This window comes from Gnatocerus cornutus, chromosome 3 (assembly GCF_029298725.1).
Source record: "Gnatocerus cornutus isolate USDA-ARS CGAHR chromosome 3, icGnaCorn1.1, whole genome shotgun sequence".
NCBI classification, from domain to species: Eukaryota; Metazoa; Arthropoda; class Insecta; order Coleoptera; family Tenebrionidae; genus Gnatocerus; species Gnatocerus cornutus.
In genome coordinates this window covers 12843444-12864001 of record NC_142235.1, presented here as the reverse complement: position 1 = coordinate 12864001, position 20558 = coordinate 12843444, and the positions used below count along the sequence as shown (strand labels likewise).

General features: G+C 34.3%; 6 protein-coding genes and 1 pseudogene across 7 annotated transcripts; 6 read left to right on the top strand and 1 right to left on the bottom strand.

Moving 5' to 3' along the window:
- Positions 1-98: 98 nt before the first annotated feature.
- On the top strand, positions 99-1846 carry LOC148177081 (cytochrome P450 6a2-like). The gene is made up of 2 exons (XM_088032940.1): positions 99-1595; positions 1650-1846. The coding sequence occupies exons 1-2, from the start codon at positions 281-283 to the stop codon at positions 1817-1819; spliced, it is 1485 nt and encodes a 494-aa protein (XP_087889066.1). The 5' UTR covers positions 99-280; the 3' UTR covers positions 1820-1846.
- Positions 1847-4754: 2908 nt separating this feature from the next.
- LOC148177080 (cytochrome P450 6a2-like) lies at positions 4755-5353 on the top strand. The gene has a single exon (XM_088033255.1). The coding sequence runs from the start codon at positions 4755-4757 to the stop codon at positions 5280-5282; it is 528 nt and encodes a 175-aa protein (XP_087889381.1). The 3' UTR covers positions 5283-5353.
- Positions 5315-6428, top strand: LOC148177079 (putative cytochrome P450 6a14). The gene is made up of 2 exons (XM_088031703.1): positions 5315-6065; positions 6112-6428. Exons 1-2 carry the CDS (start codon positions 5405-5407, stop codon positions 6273-6275), a joined length of 825 nt encoding a protein of 274 aa, XP_087887829.1. The 5' UTR covers positions 5315-5404; the 3' UTR covers positions 6276-6428.
- Positions 6429-8811: 2383 nt separating this feature from the next.
- LOC148177078 (putative cytochrome P450 6a14) lies at positions 8812-10622 on the bottom strand. The gene is made up of 3 exons (XM_088031619.1): positions 10531-10622; positions 9110-10479; positions 8812-9063 (listed from the first exon to the last, which is right to left on the bottom strand). The coding sequence occupies exons 2-3, from the start codon at positions 10476-10478 to the stop codon at positions 8900-8902; spliced, it is 1533 nt and encodes a 510-aa protein (XP_087887745.1). The 5' UTR covers position 10479; positions 10531-10622; the 3' UTR covers positions 8812-8899.
- Positions 10623-13493: 2871 nt separating this feature from the next.
- Positions 13494-16356, top strand: LOC148177077 (putative cytochrome P450 6a14; annotated as a pseudogene). The gene is made up of 5 exons (XR_015769741.1): positions 13494-14880; positions 14927-15567; positions 15616-15803; positions 15903-16231; positions 16279-16356. The product of XR_015769741.1 is annotated as a putative cytochrome P450 6a14 (transcript).
- A 634-nt stretch (positions 16357-16990) lies between these two features.
- Positions 16991-17676, top strand: LOC148177076 (uncharacterized). Its single transcript, XM_088031724.1, has 3 exons — positions 16991-17348; positions 17395-17550; positions 17596-17676. Exons 1-3 carry the CDS (start codon positions 17274-17276, stop codon positions 17674-17676), a joined length of 312 nt encoding a protein of 103 aa, XP_087887850.1. The 5' UTR covers positions 16991-17273.
- A 497-nt stretch (positions 17677-18173) lies between these two features.
- LOC148177075 (uncharacterized) lies at positions 18174-19906 on the top strand. The gene is made up of 5 exons (XM_088032734.1): positions 18174-18321; positions 18691-19199; positions 19248-19347; positions 19389-19496; positions 19543-19906. Exons 1-5 carry the CDS (start codon positions 18190-18192, stop codon positions 19741-19743), a joined length of 1050 nt encoding a protein of 349 aa, XP_087888860.1. The 5' UTR covers positions 18174-18189; the 3' UTR covers positions 19744-19906.
- Positions 19907-20558: the final 652 nt, after the last annotated feature.

Genomic DNA, 20558 nt, shown 5'->3' with positions numbered 1-20558 from the left:
ACAGACAACAAACTAATATTTTGTTTCGGACGTGCGACGTATAAAACCCTGACGACTCGATAATGAAATTGACCTTGAATATTACCTCATCCATATGAATCAAAACTTACATCTAAAAATCTAAAAACTCAGTTCGAAATGTCGTCATATTTCACAACTTCCACCTGTCATTTCTCTTCAAAAATCGGCAGTACCGTCTGTAATCTCTCGCGAACGTGTCAGATAAAACAGATAAAAAAGCTGCGAGAGTGTTATATTTTAGTTAATATTGTGATTTACCATGGACCTGGTTAACTTCTTCATGGTCATCGCCTCTTTGGTGGCCATCATCGTCGCATACTACAAGTGGAAGTTTCAGTACTGGAAGCGAAGAAACGTACCAACTCTAACACCAACAATACCATTTGGTACAACCTCTAACCCATTCACCCGGAAAGAACAAATCGGATTTCGTATTAAAAGATATTACGAAATCATCAAAAGCAAAGGATGGAAACATTCAGGTCTATACTTTCTCACCAGACCCTCGTACATGGTGGTGGACCTAGACTACGTGAAAAATGTAATGACGAAGGATTTCCAATACTTCGTCGATCGTGGAAATTATTACAACGAAGAGAAAGATCCTCTGAGTGCCCACATCTTCAATCTGAAAGGTGCAAAGTGGCGCAACTTAAGAACGAAGTTCACTCCGACTTTCACTTCAGGGAAGATGAAGATGATGTTCCAGACGTTGGTGGACTGTGTCCCTAGCCTCCTCAAGAAAATAGAGTCGGAAGGGAGCGCCCCCATTGACATCAAAGAGGTCTTGGGATGCTTCACTACCGACATCATCGGAACTTGTGCTTTCGGTTTGGAGTGTCATACGTTCGAAGAAGAGAATTCGCCGTTTCGAGAGTACGGAAAGAAGGCCTTTGATTTTTCGCCCAGACTCTTGTTGAAGTTGATTTTTGCTTCGAACTTCCCCAACCTGGGGAAGAAGCTCGGGGTTTCGACGACACCACCAGACGTCACCGAGTTCTTCATGAAACTAGTCAAAGACACTGTTAAATACCGCGAGAGCAACAATGTCAACCGCAACGATTTTCTCCAGCTGTTGATCAACATGAGAAACTCTGGCGATAGTTTGACTATCGAACAAATCGCAGCTCAAAGTTTCGTGTTTTTTTTGGCCGGTTTTGAAACCTCCTCCACTACGATGACTTTTGCTCTCTACGAGCTTGCTCGAAATTCCGAGCTCCAAGAGCGAGCCAGAGAAGAAGTTGAGGCTGTTCTGAAGAAGCATGGTACCATGACGTATGAAGCAATCCAAGAAATGAAGTACTTGGACCAAGTTATTGATGAAACTTTGAGGATGTACCCGCCGTTGACTGTATTGAGCAGACAGTGTATTAAGGACTACAAAGTACCAGATGAAGACGCCATCATAGAGAAAGGAACAAGAGTTTTCATACCAGTTCTTGCAATTCATTATGACGAAGAGTACTACCCTGAGCCTGAGAAGTTCGACCCGGAGAGATTTTCTGAAAAGAACAAGAAGGAGAGGCACGGGTACGCTCATCTTCCTTTTGGAGAAGGACCAAGAGTCTGTATAGGTAAGTTGGTACCACCAAGGGTAAAATGGTGTAAAACGTACTCTTATTTTTCAGGGGTTCGATTTGGAGTGATGCAGTCGAAGGTTGGTCTAGCTTCTTTGTTGAGGAACTACAAGTTTAGTGTTAACAGTAAAACGAAAGAACCTTTGAAGATTAAGCCTAGTGCTATTATATTAGCAGCAGAAGGAGAGATTTGGTTGAGTGCCCAGAAAATTGAGTTGTAATTGTTAAAAAAAAAATTTCTTAACGAATGTGTAATTTTTTTTGTAAAAATGGTTTTAATATGATCAAATTACTTTATTACAGAGGTGGTTTAAAGTCGGTTGGGAGCCCGGGCGTATTAGAAAATATTGGGCCCTTTAAAACAAAAAGAAAAAAATGTGATACGAAATCAAATGGAGATTTAAAGTTAATTTTAGATTATCTTTATTTGGCTTGGAATTTCTGGATTTTGCTTGTGTTTTCTCACTAGATGCTCTTTACGGTCTCTCTACAGCCTTTATGGTTCTCTCTAGATTTCTTGTTTGTTCTCTCTAAATACCTTTTTTGATTTTCTCTAGCTTTAGATTTTTTTAAACTTCTTTTTGTAGTGTTTAGATTTTTTCTGGACGTTTCTTTAGATTCTCTTGAGAAACTTTTTTCTTCCTTTAATACCTATAGATTCGTTTCAAATTCTTTCGATTTTTTCTATCCGTTTTTCTTATGCATTTTTTGGCACTTCTAAAGTTTTATCGGTTTTTCCTTCCATTTTTTTTAGATTATACAATTTCATTTAAATCGTTATTTTTGATTGGAATTTTTTCGATGCTCTTTACATCTATTAAATTTTTTAAATGTTTTTTGCATCAAATTTTTGGATTTTGTACGCCAGACGATTTTTCAATTCTGTTTAAATTTTCCATATTTTTTTTAGATTTTCTTTACGCGTCTTTTTAGATTGTTCTAGATTGTTCTATTTAATGTAGGTATATACAGGGTGTTTTTGAAATGCATGAACAAAAAGAGTGTGGTTATTTTTTGTGACAAATTGGGCCTAAAAAATGCTTTTTTTGTTTTCGAGATAACATTACACAAAAATTTCAATAAATTTGCTTGTGCGCCACTAAATTTAAAAGTTAACAAAATTGAGTTGCTGGTTGCTTAGAAAACAAGTCATTCCAGATGCCTTTTTTGCCAGTGGTGTAGAAAGTTTGTGGATTGGGGTTGATTTTACTTTCAAAATATAGGATTTTGTTATATGGCAGAAAAGTGGTACTTTTTGTCGAGCAATTAAATTGCAGTAGCAAGGCGAAGCGGAGCGAATGAATTATAAACATGGATGGCTATGCATGTAGTTGTCATTGATGACATTTACTGTGAAAAATATTGGTTTCAAAGTGTTTCAAAGTTAAGATCGTGCAAGTGCAAGTGCAAAATGTAAGTCTCAAATAGTACCCGTCACACAAAGTACTTTTTCTGCCTAGGCAGCAAAAGTGTTTCCATGTCAACGAGCGCTTTTCATTACTTAACAAAATTGCCTACTCTACTGTCTAAAAACGTCTAAAAAATAGTGACTTTTTGTGACGTTTGGATAAAAAATAGATTTGTCATGCCAATACTTTTACGATAACAGAATCGTACTCATGAAATTTGTACAAAATAAATCTTTAGCACATTTTCGGTAAAAAATATTATTTTGATACATAACAGTAGAATACCATGAATTGAGTTATTAAATGCGAAACAATAGATCAGCTTTAAAAAAAGATTTATATTTTTTGACAATGACCGTTTGTTGTTTTTTCGAACGTTTTAATCTTTGATTTTTATCGAAATGCGAAATTGATTTACATAATTACTGGAAGGGCAAACAAGTTACAAATAAATTAGGAGTCATTTTTTTCAAAAAAAAACAGTTATTTTAATCGTTATTTTCTAACGGCCGTAAAGCCATCATTTACTTAGTTGTACTCCAAGTCCCTTCATTTTTCTTTATATTTTTCTTGGATGCTTAGATTTCTTTTAGATTCTATAAAAAAATATTTTCAGTTTTTTAAAAGTTATATTTTTTTTAGATTACCTTCATTCTCTCCAAATCTCTTTAAAACCGTAGATTATCTCGATTCTTATTGAATATTTTAGATTTTGTCCAGATTGTCGTCATATTTTCCTTAGATTTTGGGTTTTATAGATTTTATGGATTGTTCTCAAATTATTTCCCAAATCTCATTGAATTTTGAAGATTTTGCACAATCTCATTTAAATTTTTCTCAAATTGTCTTTAGAGTTTCTAGCTTTTTTACATTTCGTTCTTTAAACTTTTTCTAATTTTTGTGTATGCTCTGAATTTTCTTTAAATTCGATTCAATTTTCGTTAGATGTTTTAGATTTTTCTCAGATTATGTTTTAATTTTCTGGATATCCAAGATTTTATTTTAATTTTTTCTAGAGAAAATCAGAATAATCGGAATAATTTAAAGAAAGAAAGGGAATCAAAAAAGCCCTAAAATCGAATCTAAAACTTTTAAAGTGTGCATATAAAAATGTAGAAACGGTTATAAAAATGCGAAAGAATCTAAAAAGAATCTAAATGGAATTTGTTTATATCTTTTGTATTTTTTATCTTAGATTCTTCGATTTTCTTGAAATTCTGTCAAAATTTATTTTACATTTTCTAGTTTTTAATGCTTTTTATATTGATTGTCCAAATTCTTTAAAACCGTAGATTTTCTTAAATTTTGTTACAATTTTTTTTGATTCTAAATAGTTGGATATTTTAGATTTTGTCTAGATTGCCTTCACATGATCTTCTTTATCTAAAATCATAGTCATGCATGAATTAATTATTTTTTAAACCTTCTTAATTCTTTAAAATTAGTTGAAATTCTTTCTAATTTTTCTAGATTACATTTGAATATCAGAGATTTACTCTACACTGTGCATTAAATGGCTACTTTTTCGTTTCTATAGATTTTCTTTAAATTTCCCTCATTTTTGTATAGACTTTTCTTACATTTTCCGAATTTCCTCAAATTTTCTATACGGTGTATATTTGCATTTTCTTCTCAAAATGCAATGTTTGCGTTTATTATTAATATTATCACTAGCAGGCAAGATAAGTAGACTCAATAAATAGATAAGCTAACTTGTAGTGTTGTTAGTATCTACTGTGTTTTAACCATGGCTCTGTGTAACTTTTTCATGGTCATCGCCTCTTTGGTGGCCATCATCGTCGCGTACTACAAGTGGAAGTTTCAATACTGGAAAAAAAGAAACTTACCATTTTTAACACCAACAATTCCATTTGGTACCGCTACTAACCCATTCACCCAGAAAGTACAAATGGGATTCATCAACAAAAACTATTACGAGGCCATCAAAGCCAAAGGATGGAAACATGCTGGACTTTACTTTTTCACAAGACCCACATACATGGTCGCTGACTTAGACTACATCAAAAATATTATGACGAAGGATTTCCAGTATTTTACCGATCGAGGAATGTATAGCAATGAAGAGACTGATCCTCTAAGTGCCCACCTCTTTAATCTTGAAGGTGCAAAGTGGCGCAACTTAAGAACTAAATTCACTCCGACTTTCACATCAGGAAAGATGAAGATGATGTTTCAGACTTTGTTGGAGTGCGTCCCCAGTCTTCTCCAGAAAATTAAATCAGAAGAAAGCGCCCCCATTGACAACAGATCTTAGGATGCTTCACTACTGACATCATCGGAACTTGTGCTTTTGGTTTGGATTGTCAGACTTTCGAAGAAGAGAACTCGCCGTTTCGAGAGTACGGAAAGAAGACTTTTGAGGCTTCGCGCTTCCAGATGTTGAAATTGATTTTTGCTATGAACTTCCCCAAGCTGGGGAAAAAATTAGGAGTCAGTATAACACCACCCGACGTCACCGAGTTCTTCACGAAACTTGTCAAAGACACTGTTAAGTACCGCGAAAAGAACAACATCAATCGCAACGATTTTCTTCAGTTGTTGATCAACATGAAAAACTCCGAAGATGGTTTGACCATTGAAGAAATCACCGCTCAAAGCTTCATCTTCTTTTTGGCTGGGTTTGAAACGTCCTCCACCACCATGACTTTTGCTCTGTACGAGCTTGCTCGAAAACCCGACATCCAAGAGCGAGTCAGGGAAGAAGTTGAGGCTGTTCTGAAGAAGCATGGTACCATGACGTATGAAGCAATCCAAGAAATGAAGTACTTGGACCAGGTGCTTGACGAGACTCTGAGGATGTACCCTCCTTTGACTATCTTAAGCAGGAAATGTGTTAAGGACTATAAGATTCCAGGTGAAGACGTCGTTATAGAAAAAGGTATAAGAATCTTCATCCCAATTCTTGCAATTCATTACGACGAAGAGTACTACCCTGAGCCCAAAAAGTTTGATCCAGAGAGGTTCTCTGAAGATAAGAAGAAGAAGAGACACACTTATGCCCATCTTCCGTTTGGAGAGGGACCAAGAGTCTGTATTGGTAAGTTGGTACCAACAGTGGAGTGGTACCAAAACGTATTTTTTAGGTCTACGATTCGGACTGATGCAGTCGAAGGTTGGACTAGCTTCTTTGTTAAGACACTACAAGTTTAGTGTTAACAATAAAACGAAAGAACCTTTGAAAATGAAATCGCATTCTTTTGTATTAGCAGCTGAAGGAGAAATTTGGCTTAGCGCTCAGAAAATATAATACAATCCAATCTTTAATAATAGATATTTACATAACAAGTGCGGAAAGTGAGCAATTTCGCACGAGTGTAAATGTAGATGCACGAGGCGCCAGCCGAGTGCAGATGTTACACGAGTGCAAGAAAGACACTTTCCGACGAGTTGTGTACACTATTTTTCCTACGACCTTCCATCATCAGAAAGAAACCATAAGCCTTGACAATAGTTCATTTCTTATCTATTCTAAATATCATTTTTTACGACCATGAGGTGTTATATGAATAAAAATGACGTATTCCACATAGTTAGATGGTTGATGTTTTCGTACATCAATTTACGAAAGTAAAAGTCACTAGTGTGATATAAATATATCCGCACAGACCTGTCAAAATTGTCTTGTCAGAAACGACCTAACCAATTCATTTTTACCATTATGCATGTTGTTTTACAGTGAATTGTCTAGATATTTAAGACAAAAATTCAAGAATTACATTTGCTTTTCAAAATAACTGTCAATTTTGACAGGTCTGTGCGGATATATTCATATCACACTAGTGACTTTTACTTTCGGAAATGGATGTACGAAATCATGAACTTTCCGAGTCATTTAACCGTGTGGAAAATGCCACTTTCATAGTCGTAGGAAAAAACATTTTCATTACCAATGTGTAATTATTTTTTGTGAATTTTAGGGAAAAGTGGTTTGAATGTAATCATAGTCAAAAAAAATAGATTTGCTTTAAGCTTTGTCATTTTCTGATTGGTTTAAATTTAATACAATCAAATCTTATCTTATGGTGAGACACAATTTTCATGATGTGTTAAATTTTGAGTGTCCAAGCATCGGTTTTTGAAAAAATTGATGCGATAGCAACCAAGAATGAGTCAGAGAAGAAATTATGAACAAGCGTAGTACCAGGATGAATCAAGCAATTTAAGAAATAAACTACTTGGATCAGATTTGTTCTTGCTCTTACGACAAAAAGTACTACCCTGAACTCGAGAAGTTTGATTCTGAGCGGTTCTCTGAAGAGAAGATGAAGGAGAGAAACGATTACACTCATCTTCTTTTAGGAGAGGGACCGAGAGTTTGTGTAGGCAAGTTGGTACGACCAGAAGAAAAGTGGTACCAAAACCGGACAGAGATTTGGTCTTATGTAGACGATGATTTGGCTTCTTTGGTAAAATAGTACAAGTTTAGTGTTGATGGTAAGACGTAGTTGTCTCTGAAGATGAAACCGAATGATTTTATATTAGGAGCAGAAGATAGGATTTGACTGAATTATAATTTTATAAATATTTGAGTTATTTTATTAAACAATTTGTTATTATTACATGTGATATTACTCAATATTTATTTATTTATGGAATTATTAATATCAAAAGTTATCTAATCTAATCCTAAAATGAAATATTTTCATGATTTGCAAGAATCAAAGTTTGTTTTATTTTGCTTTGCAAATACACGCAAGAATAACTCAAAACAAAAATTGACTATAAGTGTTAAAATAGAAAGCTTCCAGACGAATTCTCTTTTTGGTGGCAACACTGGCTGTGCTCATATCTCAATTTTCACAGTTGTTGGGGGTGTCTTGGTACAGCGTTGCCAACAGAGGAATTGTAGCAATAGAAGAAGCAAGGTGCTGGAAAAAATCGCATTTTGACAATGTTTATAAAATAGTTGAAAAGAAATTATAGAAGAGAAACAAAAAATACTGTAAATAAATATGACCAAAAACACAAAATAGACATAATTTGTGCATCAAATTTAAACAAAAACTTCTAGTTCTTTTTACAATGTAAGAAAAAAATTATACAAGGTGTTTATAATTATACACTATTTTGCCGTTTTGTTACAATATTGAATGTAGCTACGTTCACAATTATTTAAAATGTCGCTTACGTCAACAACTTTTAGTTACGGTTTTGTGTCAAAGTTTAAGATTTTCAGGCTTCAAATCTCAACTTGAACAGTTTTTTTTAAATTAACTTCTATCTATGTTTGAGGTTAACTACAATTGTCAGTTGAAAAATCTAAACTCACATTTTAAATGAACGGCAAATTTATTTGACACCCTTGATGCTAGAAACATTTATAAACACCTTTTATTTCACTTGGTACTTACAAAAAACATGCATCCGTAAGATGCGAAAAACTTGATGAAGTACCAAAAATCGAACTTCACCAAAAAGAGGATAGTTTGAAAGAGCAGCAATAGAGCGATGCCAATGGATATGACTCTTGTTGAGATTTTCATGAAGAAGTTTTGGAAAGAATCAAGATAAAGGAGACGAAGAAGCCAAAGATGGTCATCTAGAAAAAGCGGGGACTAAATTTAGGCTATTTTTGGAGATTTTACCTTTTTTGGAAAAGGAAACGACTGTTGGGGCTCCAGCAAAGCGCATTTTTCAGGCGACAAATCGAAATAAATGTTGCTACAAGTGTTGTTATGGTTACTAACTTGTAATTTAAAGCTAACGATTAAGTAATCAGTCTATATTTATATTGTTTAAATAAAACAAAACTTTTAATGGTACAAAATACAGTAAAACAGTTTTAAAGTATGGCATTAGCCCAATTTCATTTCACTAAAAACTAAACTTTTTGTTGGCGATTATTAATAAAATATTCCACTCTCTTTGTGGCTAGACTTTCTCCGCGGTCAACCACACTTCTCCCTTCGCTGCCAGAACAAACGAATTTATGTTCATCTCCAACGGCTCCAGAGTCTTCCTGTTCACCGAAAATTTGTAGTTCTTTAACAACGAGGCCAAACCGACTTTTGATTGCATCAAACCAAAGCGCATACCTAAAACCAACCATTAAATCAACTCAATCACATTCTAATCTCTCACCTATGCAAAGTCTAGGTCCTGCTCCAAACGGAATGTGACTATAATGATGTCTCTTTGCTTCATTCTCCTCAGTGAACCGCTCAGGATCAAACTTCTCAGGCTCAGGAAAATAGTCTTTATCGTAGTGGATGCCCAGGACTGGGATCAAAATAATCGTTCCTTTTTCGATGACGACATCTTGGTCCGGGAGTTTGTAGTCTTTGACGCATTCTCGCGTGAGGAGGGGAACTGGAGGATACTTTCTTAGGGCTTCGTTGATGACCATGTCCATATACTTCATTTCTTGGATTGCTTCATATGTTATTTTTCCGTCGTACTTGGCCAAGACTGTGTTAATTTCGTGGCGCAGCTTCTGCTGAAGATCTGGTCTCTTCGCTAGTTCATACAGAGCGAAAGTCATCGTCGTGGAGGACGTTTCAAAGCCAGCAATGAAGAAAACGAAGCACTGAGCAGCGATCTCTTCAATCGTCAGAGTTTTGCCATCATGTTTGTACCCTTCGTCTTCCGCAACTTTGTTGTTCTTCAGATCGATCAACAATTGGATGAAGTCTTTTCGAGTGAAGTTTGTTCGCTCCCGGTGACTCACCGTGTCTTTGACCACCTTCATAAAGAAGTCAGAGACGTCTTTTGGTATGTTTCGGACCCCGAGTTCTTTAGCAATGTGTGGGAATATTCGAACAAACATCATTTTAAGAGCTCTGGCGGTGCCACCTAAGAAAAACTTCTTTCCGTAGACTCTAAACGGAGAGTTCTCTTCTTCAAAGGTGTTGAACTCCAAACCAAACGCGCAAGATCCGATAATATCAGTGGTGAAGCAACCTAAAGTTTCTTTGATATCAATCGGAGCTTGACTCTTACAGTCTTTATCAATTCTCTCCAAGAAGTTAGGGACACAGTCGAGGAGAGTTTGGAACATCATCTTCATCTTCCCTGAGGTGAAAGTCGGGGTGAACTTTGTCCGAAGATTCCTCCACTTCTCACCACCGATCGCAAAGAGATGCGCGCTGAGAGGGTCGTGCTTCTCATTAGTGTACAGCCCGCGGTCAACAAAATGTTGGAAGTCTTTCGTCATGATGTTCTTCAGATAATCTAGATCTATTACCACGTAGCTTGGGTTTATCATGTTGTACATCCCGCCGTGCTTCCACCCTTTGGATTTCATTTCGTCATAGATTTTCCTGAATCTTACACCAGGCGATGCCACGCGGTTGAATGGATTTTCGGCATTACCAAGAGGGATTGTGGGCTCCAGGAATGGCACGTTTTTTCTGGACCAGTACTGGTATTTCCATTTGAAGTAAGCGACGGTGATGGCGACCAGGGCCACCACAACACCCAGGAGGTTTCCACAGCAGCAGTCAAGTGACATTCTAGCAAAAATTAAATGAAGGAGTTGAAAGAAAAGTAACAAAAAGACTTACCTGAGGTCAAAGAATTTATTGTTGTATTCGAGACACAGTTACATATATAGTGTTTTAATGTGCAAGATCATGGTGTTATCACCCGACAGCTTAAGTACTTAGTCATAAATGAATAGATACGGTCAACAAGAGCGTCTGATAAGAGCGGTTTAGATTCGAACTTTGTTTCACAATTAATCCAGATTTTGAGTTTAACTACTGTTTTTTTTACTTCGTTTCAGAAAAAAACAAGAAAATTCTTATTACTATACCTATATACATACTTCAAAATAGAGACCTAAAAATTAACATTTTTTTTTTCTTAGCATTACCATTTTCAGAGATTCTGACCAAGATTCTTAGAGTATGCTTATTCTCTTAATTAATTTTTTAAATTTTTAGGGTATTTTAGATCAAGGAGGGTTTTTCATAAAGTTTCTATGATTCTTAACATTTTTAATAATTTTCAATGATTTTTTCACGTTGATCTTACACGTTTTCACAAGTTCTTTCTATGCTTCAGCGGTTCTTAGGTTTACCAGACATTCTTAGAGGTTTTTAGACATTTTAGGGTTAATTTTGCGTGCTCAGAAATTCTAAAATTTCAAATGTTCTAAGATATTGTTAAAACTATTCAAAGGTTCTTAAAGGTTTTCGGAAATTCTTGTATTTAAAAAAGGTTCATAAAGTCTCAGAGGTTCTACAAAATATTTTATTCTCAAAGATTGTTAATATTCCTCAAAGTTTTTTGTAAGTTCGCATTAATTTTTTTGTGTTTTTGGAAATGTTAACAATTTTTCGAAATGTTCAAAGATTCTCAAATGTTTTCAGTGATTCTAAGCGATTTTTACATTGTCAGAAATTTATTGAATTTCTGAAAAATTCTTTAACTAGATGTTCTTGACAATGATCTTAGAGTTTTTAGAGGTTGTTATTCAGAACCTTAGAAATTTTTATTAGTTCTTAGAGGTTCTCAGAGAGTTCTGTTTGTTTTCGAAAATTCTATTTGAAACACGAAGATTCTCACAAGTTGTCACAGATTGTAGGACAATTCTGCATTTTCAGGAATTTATAGGATTTTCTCGATTTTCTTAACGGTTTTCAGAGTTTTTTTGAAATCCTCAGAGCTTATTAGACGTTTCCATAAATTTTTTGCATTTTCAAAACTCTTCTTAGGTACCTAATCATAATTTTTTTTACATTCCCAGAAATTCTAAAAGTAATAATATTTTCAGAAATTTGTTAAAGATAATCAAAAATTCTCAAACATTTTTAAAAGAATTTCAGAGGTTTTTTGAGGTTTTCATGGATTCCTTACATTCTCAGAAAGTCTAAAAGTAGGTAATTAAATTTTTAAAGATATTCAAAAATTCCCAAATATTTCAAAAAAATCTCAGAGGTTTTTAGAGGTTTTCAGAGATTTCTTACATTTTCAGAAATTCTAAAAGTAATAATATTTTTAAAAATTCTTTAAATACAATAAAAGATTCTCAAATATTTCAAAAGATTTTCAGTGTTTTTTGAGGTTTTCACGGATTTCTTACATTCTCAGAAATTCTAAAAGTAATAATATTTTTAGAAATTCGTTTAGAAATTCGAAAATGTTTCTAGAAAACCTTACAGGTTCTTAGAGATTATCATGGATTTTTTACAATCTCAGAAAGTCTAAAAGTAATAATTTCAGATATTCTTAGAAGTCTTTAAAAAATTTCAAACATTTCTAGAAAACCTCAGAGGTTTTTAAAGGTTTTCACGAATTCCTTACAATCTCAAAAATTCTAAAAGTATAAATCTTTGATATTCTTGAAGGTATGTTAAAATTTTTAAATATTTTTTTAGAGGTTTTTACGTATCCATTAATTTCTTAAGAATTTTAAAAGTAATAATAAATATTTATAGGGGTATTTAAAAACATTTAAACATTTCTAGTGAGTATCAGAGGTCCATACTCAAGGATTCTTTATATTCTCTCAAATTTTAAAAATAATATTATTAGAAATTTTAAAACATATTTCTAGTAAACTTGAGAAATTCATAGATTTTAAAAATAATATTTTTAGAAATTTTTAAAAATATTTTTAGTAAACTTTAAAGATTCTTAAAGACCCTTACGGATTCTTTACATTTTCAGTAACTCTAAAAGTAATAATTTAAAATATTCTTAGAGATTTTTAAAAATTCTCAAACATTTATAGAGAACCAGAGGTTCTTAGAGGTTCTCACGAATTTTTTTCCATTCTCAGAGACATTTAAAATTCTCAATTGTCTTCACAGATTTTAACAAGGCACCTCACAAATGTATAGATTTTATAAAAATACAATTTTTTTTCGTAGGAAATCTCAGAGGTTATTAAAAATACATACACGTTCTTTCTGTTCTCAGAAAAGTTCTAATATTGTTTACTTTTATTTCTTATTTTTTCGTTGTGATGTCATTATGTCATTTCATTTTTATTTAAATTGACGATTTTTTTTATTAGTTTCTGAAGTCTCAAAAAAATTGGGTGCTCTAATTTCATGCGTAAAACACTTTCCTAATTTGTAGAATTACTGATAAAGTCTATGATGATAAACGATTAGATTTCATACGTCAATTTTTCCAAAAAAATTATTATCATTATTTAACTTTGACAAAAATCACAGTTGAGATTTATGTAAAAAGACTAAATTTTAAAAAAGTGGTTTAAATGTGATCAAAACGGCTTTCAATGTTTATTAATTTTTTATGTCACAACCAAACTAAACTAAAAAAATAACTTTAACAGAACCACTGTCGTACAAGCACAGTCATCATTTGTAAAAACAAATTATAATTTATTTGTATTTACTACACGATAACACACAAAGCAAAAGAGGGCTCTTTGACTGAAAAACTGGATAAATCCAAAACAATGTTATCAAAATCAGATACATTCATCTGACAATTTCTCTGCATTTCGTAACTAAAACATTGAACTCGTCAGGTGATTACGTACAGTGATAACAGCGTGATATTGCAAATTAAAACAATAAATACTATGTAATTGGGTGTCGAATTAGACAATCAAGTCTTCCATCACAGGTAAGTTATTTTTTTCATCTTTATTCTGGTTTCTCTAGAATGTCGCTTGATTGCTCTTGTGGAAACTTTTTCGGGCTTGTGGTGGCCCTGGTCGCCATCACTATCGCCTACTTAAATGGAAGTACCAATACTGGGCAAGACGAAACGTCCCATTTTTAGAGCCCACGATCCCTCTTGGTAACGCGAAAAACCCATTTAATCGCAAAACAGTTTACAAGACAGTTTACAACGAGATGAAGTCCAAAGGATGGAAGCACGGCGGGATTTTTAACATGACGAATCCACGATATGTGGTAATAGAATTAGATTATTTAAAAAACATTATGGCAAAAGACTTTCAACATTTCGTCGACCGCGGGTTCTACCACAACAAGTGGAGGAATCTCCGGACAAAGTTCACCCCGACTTTCACCTCAGGGAAGATGAAGATGATGTTCCAAACTCTCCTCGACTGTGTCCCTCACTTCTTGGAGAGAATTGATAAAGACTGTAAGAGCCAAGCTCCAATTGATATCAAAGAGACTCTGGGTTGCTTCACCACTGATATTATCGGATCTTGCGCGTTTGGTTTGGAGTTCAACACCTTTGAAGAAGAGAACTCCCCGTTTAGAGTCTACGGAAAGAAGTTTTTCTTAGGTAGCACCGCCAGAGCTCTTAAAATGGTGTTTGTTCGAACGTTTCCACGCATTGCTAAGAAAATGGGGGTTCGTAGCATACCGAAAGACGTCTCTGACTTCTTTATGAAGGTGGTCAAAAACACGGTGAGTCATCGAGAGAGGACTAACTTCACCCGCAAAGACTTCATTCAGTTGTTAATCGATCTGAAGAACAACAAGGTTGCGGAACAAGAAGGGTACAAACATGATGGCAGAACTCTGACTATTGAAGAGATCGCTGCTTAGTGCTTCGTTTTCTTCATTGCTGGCTTTGAAACGTCCTCCACGACGATGACTTTCGCTCTGTACGAACTAGCGAGAAGACCAGATCTTCGCGACGAAATTAACACAGTCCTCGCAAAGCACGAAGGATGATGAAGTACATGGACATGGTCATCAACGAAGCTCTAAGAAAGTACCCTCCAGTTCCCCTCCTCACGCGCGAATGCGTAAAAGACTACAAACTCCCGGACGAAGATGTCGTCATTGAAAAAGGGACGATGGTTTTGATCCCAGTCCTGGGCATCCACTACGATAAAGACCACTTTCCTGAGCCTGAGAAGTTTGATCCTGAGCGGTTCACTGAGGAGAATGAGGCAAAAAGTCATAATTATAGTCACATTCCGTTTGGAGCAGGACCTAGACTTTGCATAGGTGAGAAATTAGAATGTGATATAGTTGGTTTGATGGTTCGTTTTAGGTATGCGCTTTGGTTTGATGCAATCAAAAGTCGGTTTGGCTTCGTTGTTGAAGAACTACAAATTTTCGGTGAACAGGAAGACTCAGGAGCCGTTGGAAATGAACGTCAATTCGATTGTTCTGGCTGCAAAGAGTGAAGTGTGGTTGACCGCGAAGAAACTCTAAATTGTAATCACAAAGGCAGTAAAAATAATTTATTAATAGACGATATCTAAAAGTTCTATTTTCAGTGAAAATTGTGGTAATGTCTGACTTTGAAATTCTTTTATTGTTTTTTATACCATTAAAAGTTTTGTTATATTTAAACAATGGCTTATGGCGACAACAATTCTAAATTAAAATTTCGAAACAAAAATTAGCCAATCCCGAAACTGAACAGAATTTGAAAATCGGTAACTATGGACACCTACTATCATCTATTGGTCAAGTGAACATTACACTGTATTACTGTCGGCACCTCCCTCTGTTTTCTGGGTCATGAGTGCTGAGACACCTGTATAAATGTAGACTGATTACTTAATCGTTAACTTCATACTACAAGTTAGTAACCATCACAACACTTGTAAAAACATTAATTTCAAATTGTCATCTGAAAAATGCACTTCGCTGGATCCCCAAGAGTCGTTTCCTTCTCCAAGAAAGGTAAAAATCCCTTAAAATTAGCCTAAATTACGTCCTCGCTATTTTTAGATGACCATCTGTGGCTTCTTCGTCTCCTTTATCTCGATTCTTTCCACAACTTCTTCATAAAAATTTTAACTCGAGTCATCTTCATCAGCATCGCTCTGTTGTTGCTCATTCAAAGTGTCCTCTTCTTGGAGAAGTTCGAGTTTTGGTACTTTATCAAGTTATTCCCATCGTACGGATGTTTCGTTTTTGTAAGTTCCAATGGACTTTATTTTTTGCAGTATTTTTATTTCTTCTCTTTCACTTTTCAAATTTTCTTTAACCATTGACGGATTGGTATTTTTTTCTAGCATGCTCTTTCTATTGCTGCGACTCCCTTGTTAGCAACGCTGTACCAAAACACCCTCAGCAACTGCGAGTATTGGGACATCAGTCCAGCCAGTGTTGCCACCAAAAAGAGAATTCGTCTGGAGGGTCTCTATTTCAACACTTTTACTGTGCTAAACACAATTCTAAATATTTTTTGTTGTTTAACGTTCATGGAGCCAATAGACGGTGATGCCGAAATTTTCTTTCCTTTTGCTATTTTTACAACACTTGTAACAACACTAATTTTGAATTATCGTCTGAAAAATGCGCTTCGCTGGAACCCCAACAGTCGTTTCCTTCTCCAAGAAAGGTAAAATCCCCCAAAAATAGCCGAAATTAAGTCCTCGTTGTTTTTAGATGACCATCTGTGGCTCCTTCGTCTCCTTTATCTCGATTCTTTCCACAACATCCTCCTGAAAATTTCAACTGGAGTAATCTCCATCAGTATCGCTTTGTTATTGCTCTTTCAAACTTTCCTCTTCTTGGAGAAGTTCGATTTTTGGTACTTTATCAAGTTTTTACCATCTTATGGATGCTTGGTCTTTGTAAGTTTCAAGTGAACCTCTTTACTTAATTTTTTTACAGTACTTTTATTTCTCTTTTTTATCTTTTTAAATATCTTTTAACCATTGACGGATTAGGCATTTTTTTAGTTCGTAGTTACAATTGGTCCAACTCCCCTGTTAGCAACACTGTACCACGACACAGTCAGCAACTATCAGTTTTGGGACATGAGCACAGTCAGTGTTGCAACCAAAAAAAGAATTCGTCTGGAGGGTCTCTATTTCAACACTTTTACTGTACTAAACACACTTCTAAATATTTTTTGTTGTTTAACGTTCATGGAGCCAATAGACGGTGATTCCGAAATTCTCTTTCCTTTTGCAATTTTTGCGGAGATTTTTCCAGAATGGAAGAAAATATTATCCTGGCTCTTCAGACTGAGCTTTATTCCCACATGTCTGATGTCAACGGCAGGGTTTTACATGACATTTTACATGGTGGCGCGACTACGCTTCGAATTCTATTTATTGATCGATTTTTTGAAAGGGATCAATGATGGAGTTAAACATGACGAAACGTTGTTTTACCAAAAAAAGTACCAAGAAGCTGTAAGGCAAAAACTGAAGATTGCTTTTGTAACTTTATTGTTCTGTATCGTTTTATTGTCTTTTTAGTGTCACAGTTGACGTCCTACGTAAAATTAATCCATTAATAGCTCTATATAGCGTCGTTGGCACCATTTTTAGCATCTGTATCTTAGTTTTTTTGTACACTGTAAGCAGATTATGATCTAATTTGTTAATCTTTTTGTAAAGTCGCAGGATTCGTTGGGAAGACAATATGCCAGAATGTCTTCTATAATTATATCAGCAGCACTGATTTTCATTCACCTAATTTTGACAGGCCAAATGGTGGAAGATGTTGTAAGATTGTAGTACCTTTCATTTCTTGTTTTCAATAGTTTTGTAGTCAAACGAGTTGAGTTCAGTACTGTCAACTACAAATTGGTACGACTGGAATGTGGAAAATAAGAAGAATTATTGGTTCTTTGTGTTCCATGCTCAGAAGACTTTACAATTGACGTTTTCTCAAGTTATGGCAATTAATTATAATTTAGGACTAGCGGTGAGCAGTACAATTCGCAAAATCTAACAAACAGAAAGTTTTTAGATGGTCAAATGGATGTACTCTATGGTTTCGGTGTTGAGCCAGATTCAGCGCAGAGGTGACTTAAGCAACCCCCAGTTCTAGTGGCAAATTTTGTCTTTAATTTATTTTCGTCTGTATTTTTAAAGTAAAATTAAACAAACTTTAATTTACGCAAATCATGGAAATTTGATTGTTCTGGCTGCAAATGGAGAAGCGTGGTTGACCGCGAAGAATCTCTAAAGACAATAAAAAAATTGTTAATAAGCGCCACCAAAAATTTCAATTTTCTATGAAAATTGTGCCAAGGTCAGACTTTAAAACTCGTTTAATATTTTATGCAATTAAAAGTTTTGTTTTATTTAAACAATATAAATATAGACTGATTACTTAATCGTTAGCTTCACATTACAAATTAGTAACTATAACAACACTTGTAACAACATTAATTTCGAATAATCGCCTGAAAAATGCACTTTGCTGGAGCCCCAAAAGTCGTTGCTTTCTCCAAAAAAGGTAAAATGGCCAAAAATAGCTCAATTTAAGTCTTCGCTCTTTCTAGATGACCATCTGTGGCTCCTTCGTCTTTTTTACATCGATTTTTTTCAAAACTTTTTCATGAAAATCTCAACAAGAGTCATCGCGATCAGCATCACTTTGTTGCTGCTCTTTCAAACTTTCCTCTTCTTGGAAAAGTTCGATTTTTGGTACTTTGTCAAGTTTTTCCCATCTTACGGATGCTTCTTCTTTGTAAGTATCAAGTGAAACTCAATTGTTTTCTTAATATGCAAAAAATATAAAGTTTTTTTTTTAATTTTGGTGCACTTATCAATTTGATAGTAGTAAGTAAAGATGAAGTACGAAACTTTTTGTCATTTTTCCCGTGGTTAAGAATTTCAAAACATAAATTAATGTGTCGCTAGAACTAAATACTGATGAGTGTACAAAATCATCATTTTTTAGAGCCAGAAGTAAGAAATTTTAGATTTAGTATTTTGTGCCAGATTATCTCTAGATTTCGTTCTTGTTCTTTTGTTTATTACTGCATACATTTTTTGCTTCTTTTCTTTTACAGAATTTATTGTTTCTTTTCCTTCACTTTTTAAATGTTCTTTCCAGCTCGCTGCTTCTATTTCTACGATTCCTCTGATGGCCACACATTATCAAAATACATTCATCAGTTGTGAGTATTGGGACATAACCACAGCCAGTGTTGCTACCAAAAAAAGAATTTATTTGGAAGCTCTCTATTTCAACACTTTTACTGTTCTGAACACAATTCTAAATATTTTTTGTTGTTTAACGCACATGAAGCCGATAGACGGTGACGCAGATATTATCTTTCCTTTTGCTATCTTTGAGGAGTTTTTTCCAGAATGGGAAAAAATTCTATCCTGGGTCATTAGACTGAGCTGTATTCCCACAGGTTTGATGACAACGGCTGGATTTTACATGACCTTTTACGTGGGAGCGCGTTTCCGCTTCGAATTCTACTTATTAATTGATTTTTTGAAAAGAATTAATGAAGGATTTAAACATAACAAAACGTTGTTTTACCAGAAAGAGTACCAAGAAGCTGTTGAGCAAAAACTGAAGATTGCCATTGTAAGACACATTTACCTTCGATCGTATGTGTTTTAGTTATAATGTTCTTTTTTATTTTATTGTATTTTTAGTGTTATTGCTCACGTCTTGCGTAAAATTAATACATTAATAGCTCTTTACAGCGTCGCCGGCACCATTTTAGGTATTAGCATTTTAGTTTTTATCTACACTGTAAGTAGATTAAGGTCTAACTTTTTAATCTTTCTGAAAAGTGGCAGGATTTGTTGGAAGAGCGATATGCCAGAATTTATTCTATTTTTGCAACAGCAGCACTGACTTTCATTCACATTATATTGACGGGACAAATGGTGGAAGATGTGGTAAGATTTTGGTACCCATCATTTCTTGTTTTCAGTGGTTTTGTAGTCAAACGAGTTGAGTTCAGTGCTGTCAACAACAAATTGGTACGACTGGAATGGGGAAAATAAGAAGAATTATTTGTTGTTTGTGGTGCATGCTCAGAAGACTTTACAATTAACTTTTTCTAAAGTTATGGCAATTAATTATGATTTAGGACTAGCGGTGGGTAGTACAATCCACAAAATCAAACCAACTGTAAAATTTTAAGATTCTCAAATGGATATACTCAATGGTTTCGCTGTTGAGCCAGATTCAGCGCAGCAGTGACTTCAGCACTAATCAATTCTAATGGCAATTTTTGTCTTTAATTTATTCTCGTGAGTATTTTTAAAGTATATAAATTCTATTGTTCGGGCTGTAAAGGCTTGGTTGTAATACATATTTCTTATACAGGGTGACTTTTAAAAAACGACAGGTGTTGTAGAATTTTTATGTATGAACCGATTCCAAAAATTAAAAAAAATATATTAAATGGCTTTTAATTTACCATAAGCTGAAGATCTTTGAATTTTTCTAAATGTCTTAGTATATTTTGAGCTAAATTCAACTTTTTTTATCTTAAATTGCGTCCCATATATGTTTTTTTCATAATTCGGAAAATAATAATTTTTTTGATTTAGAAATGTGCAATATTTTTTACTTTTAAACAAAAAGATATTTAGAAAAATTATCAAAATTGAGAAAAATTAGGCAATAAAAGCTAATAAAATCTAGATGCGTGGTGTTAAATAAGGCAATGGTGTTATTGTAGTGTCAAAAAGCAGCAAATAACAGAAAGTATTCACAATCTTTTTTCAAATTTTTAGTAACAAAAGACATTAATAATTACAAATCAGAAAAACAATACCTAATTTAATTATAATACTGTTGAAACTCCATCCCGTTTTTTTCACTGCGCAATCCCCCATTTTTTTAATTTTGATATTTATTAAAAAAAAGATTTATTTGTTAAAAGTAGAACATATTGCACATTTCTGAATCAAGAAAATTAATATCTTCCAAATTATTAAAAAAATATGTGT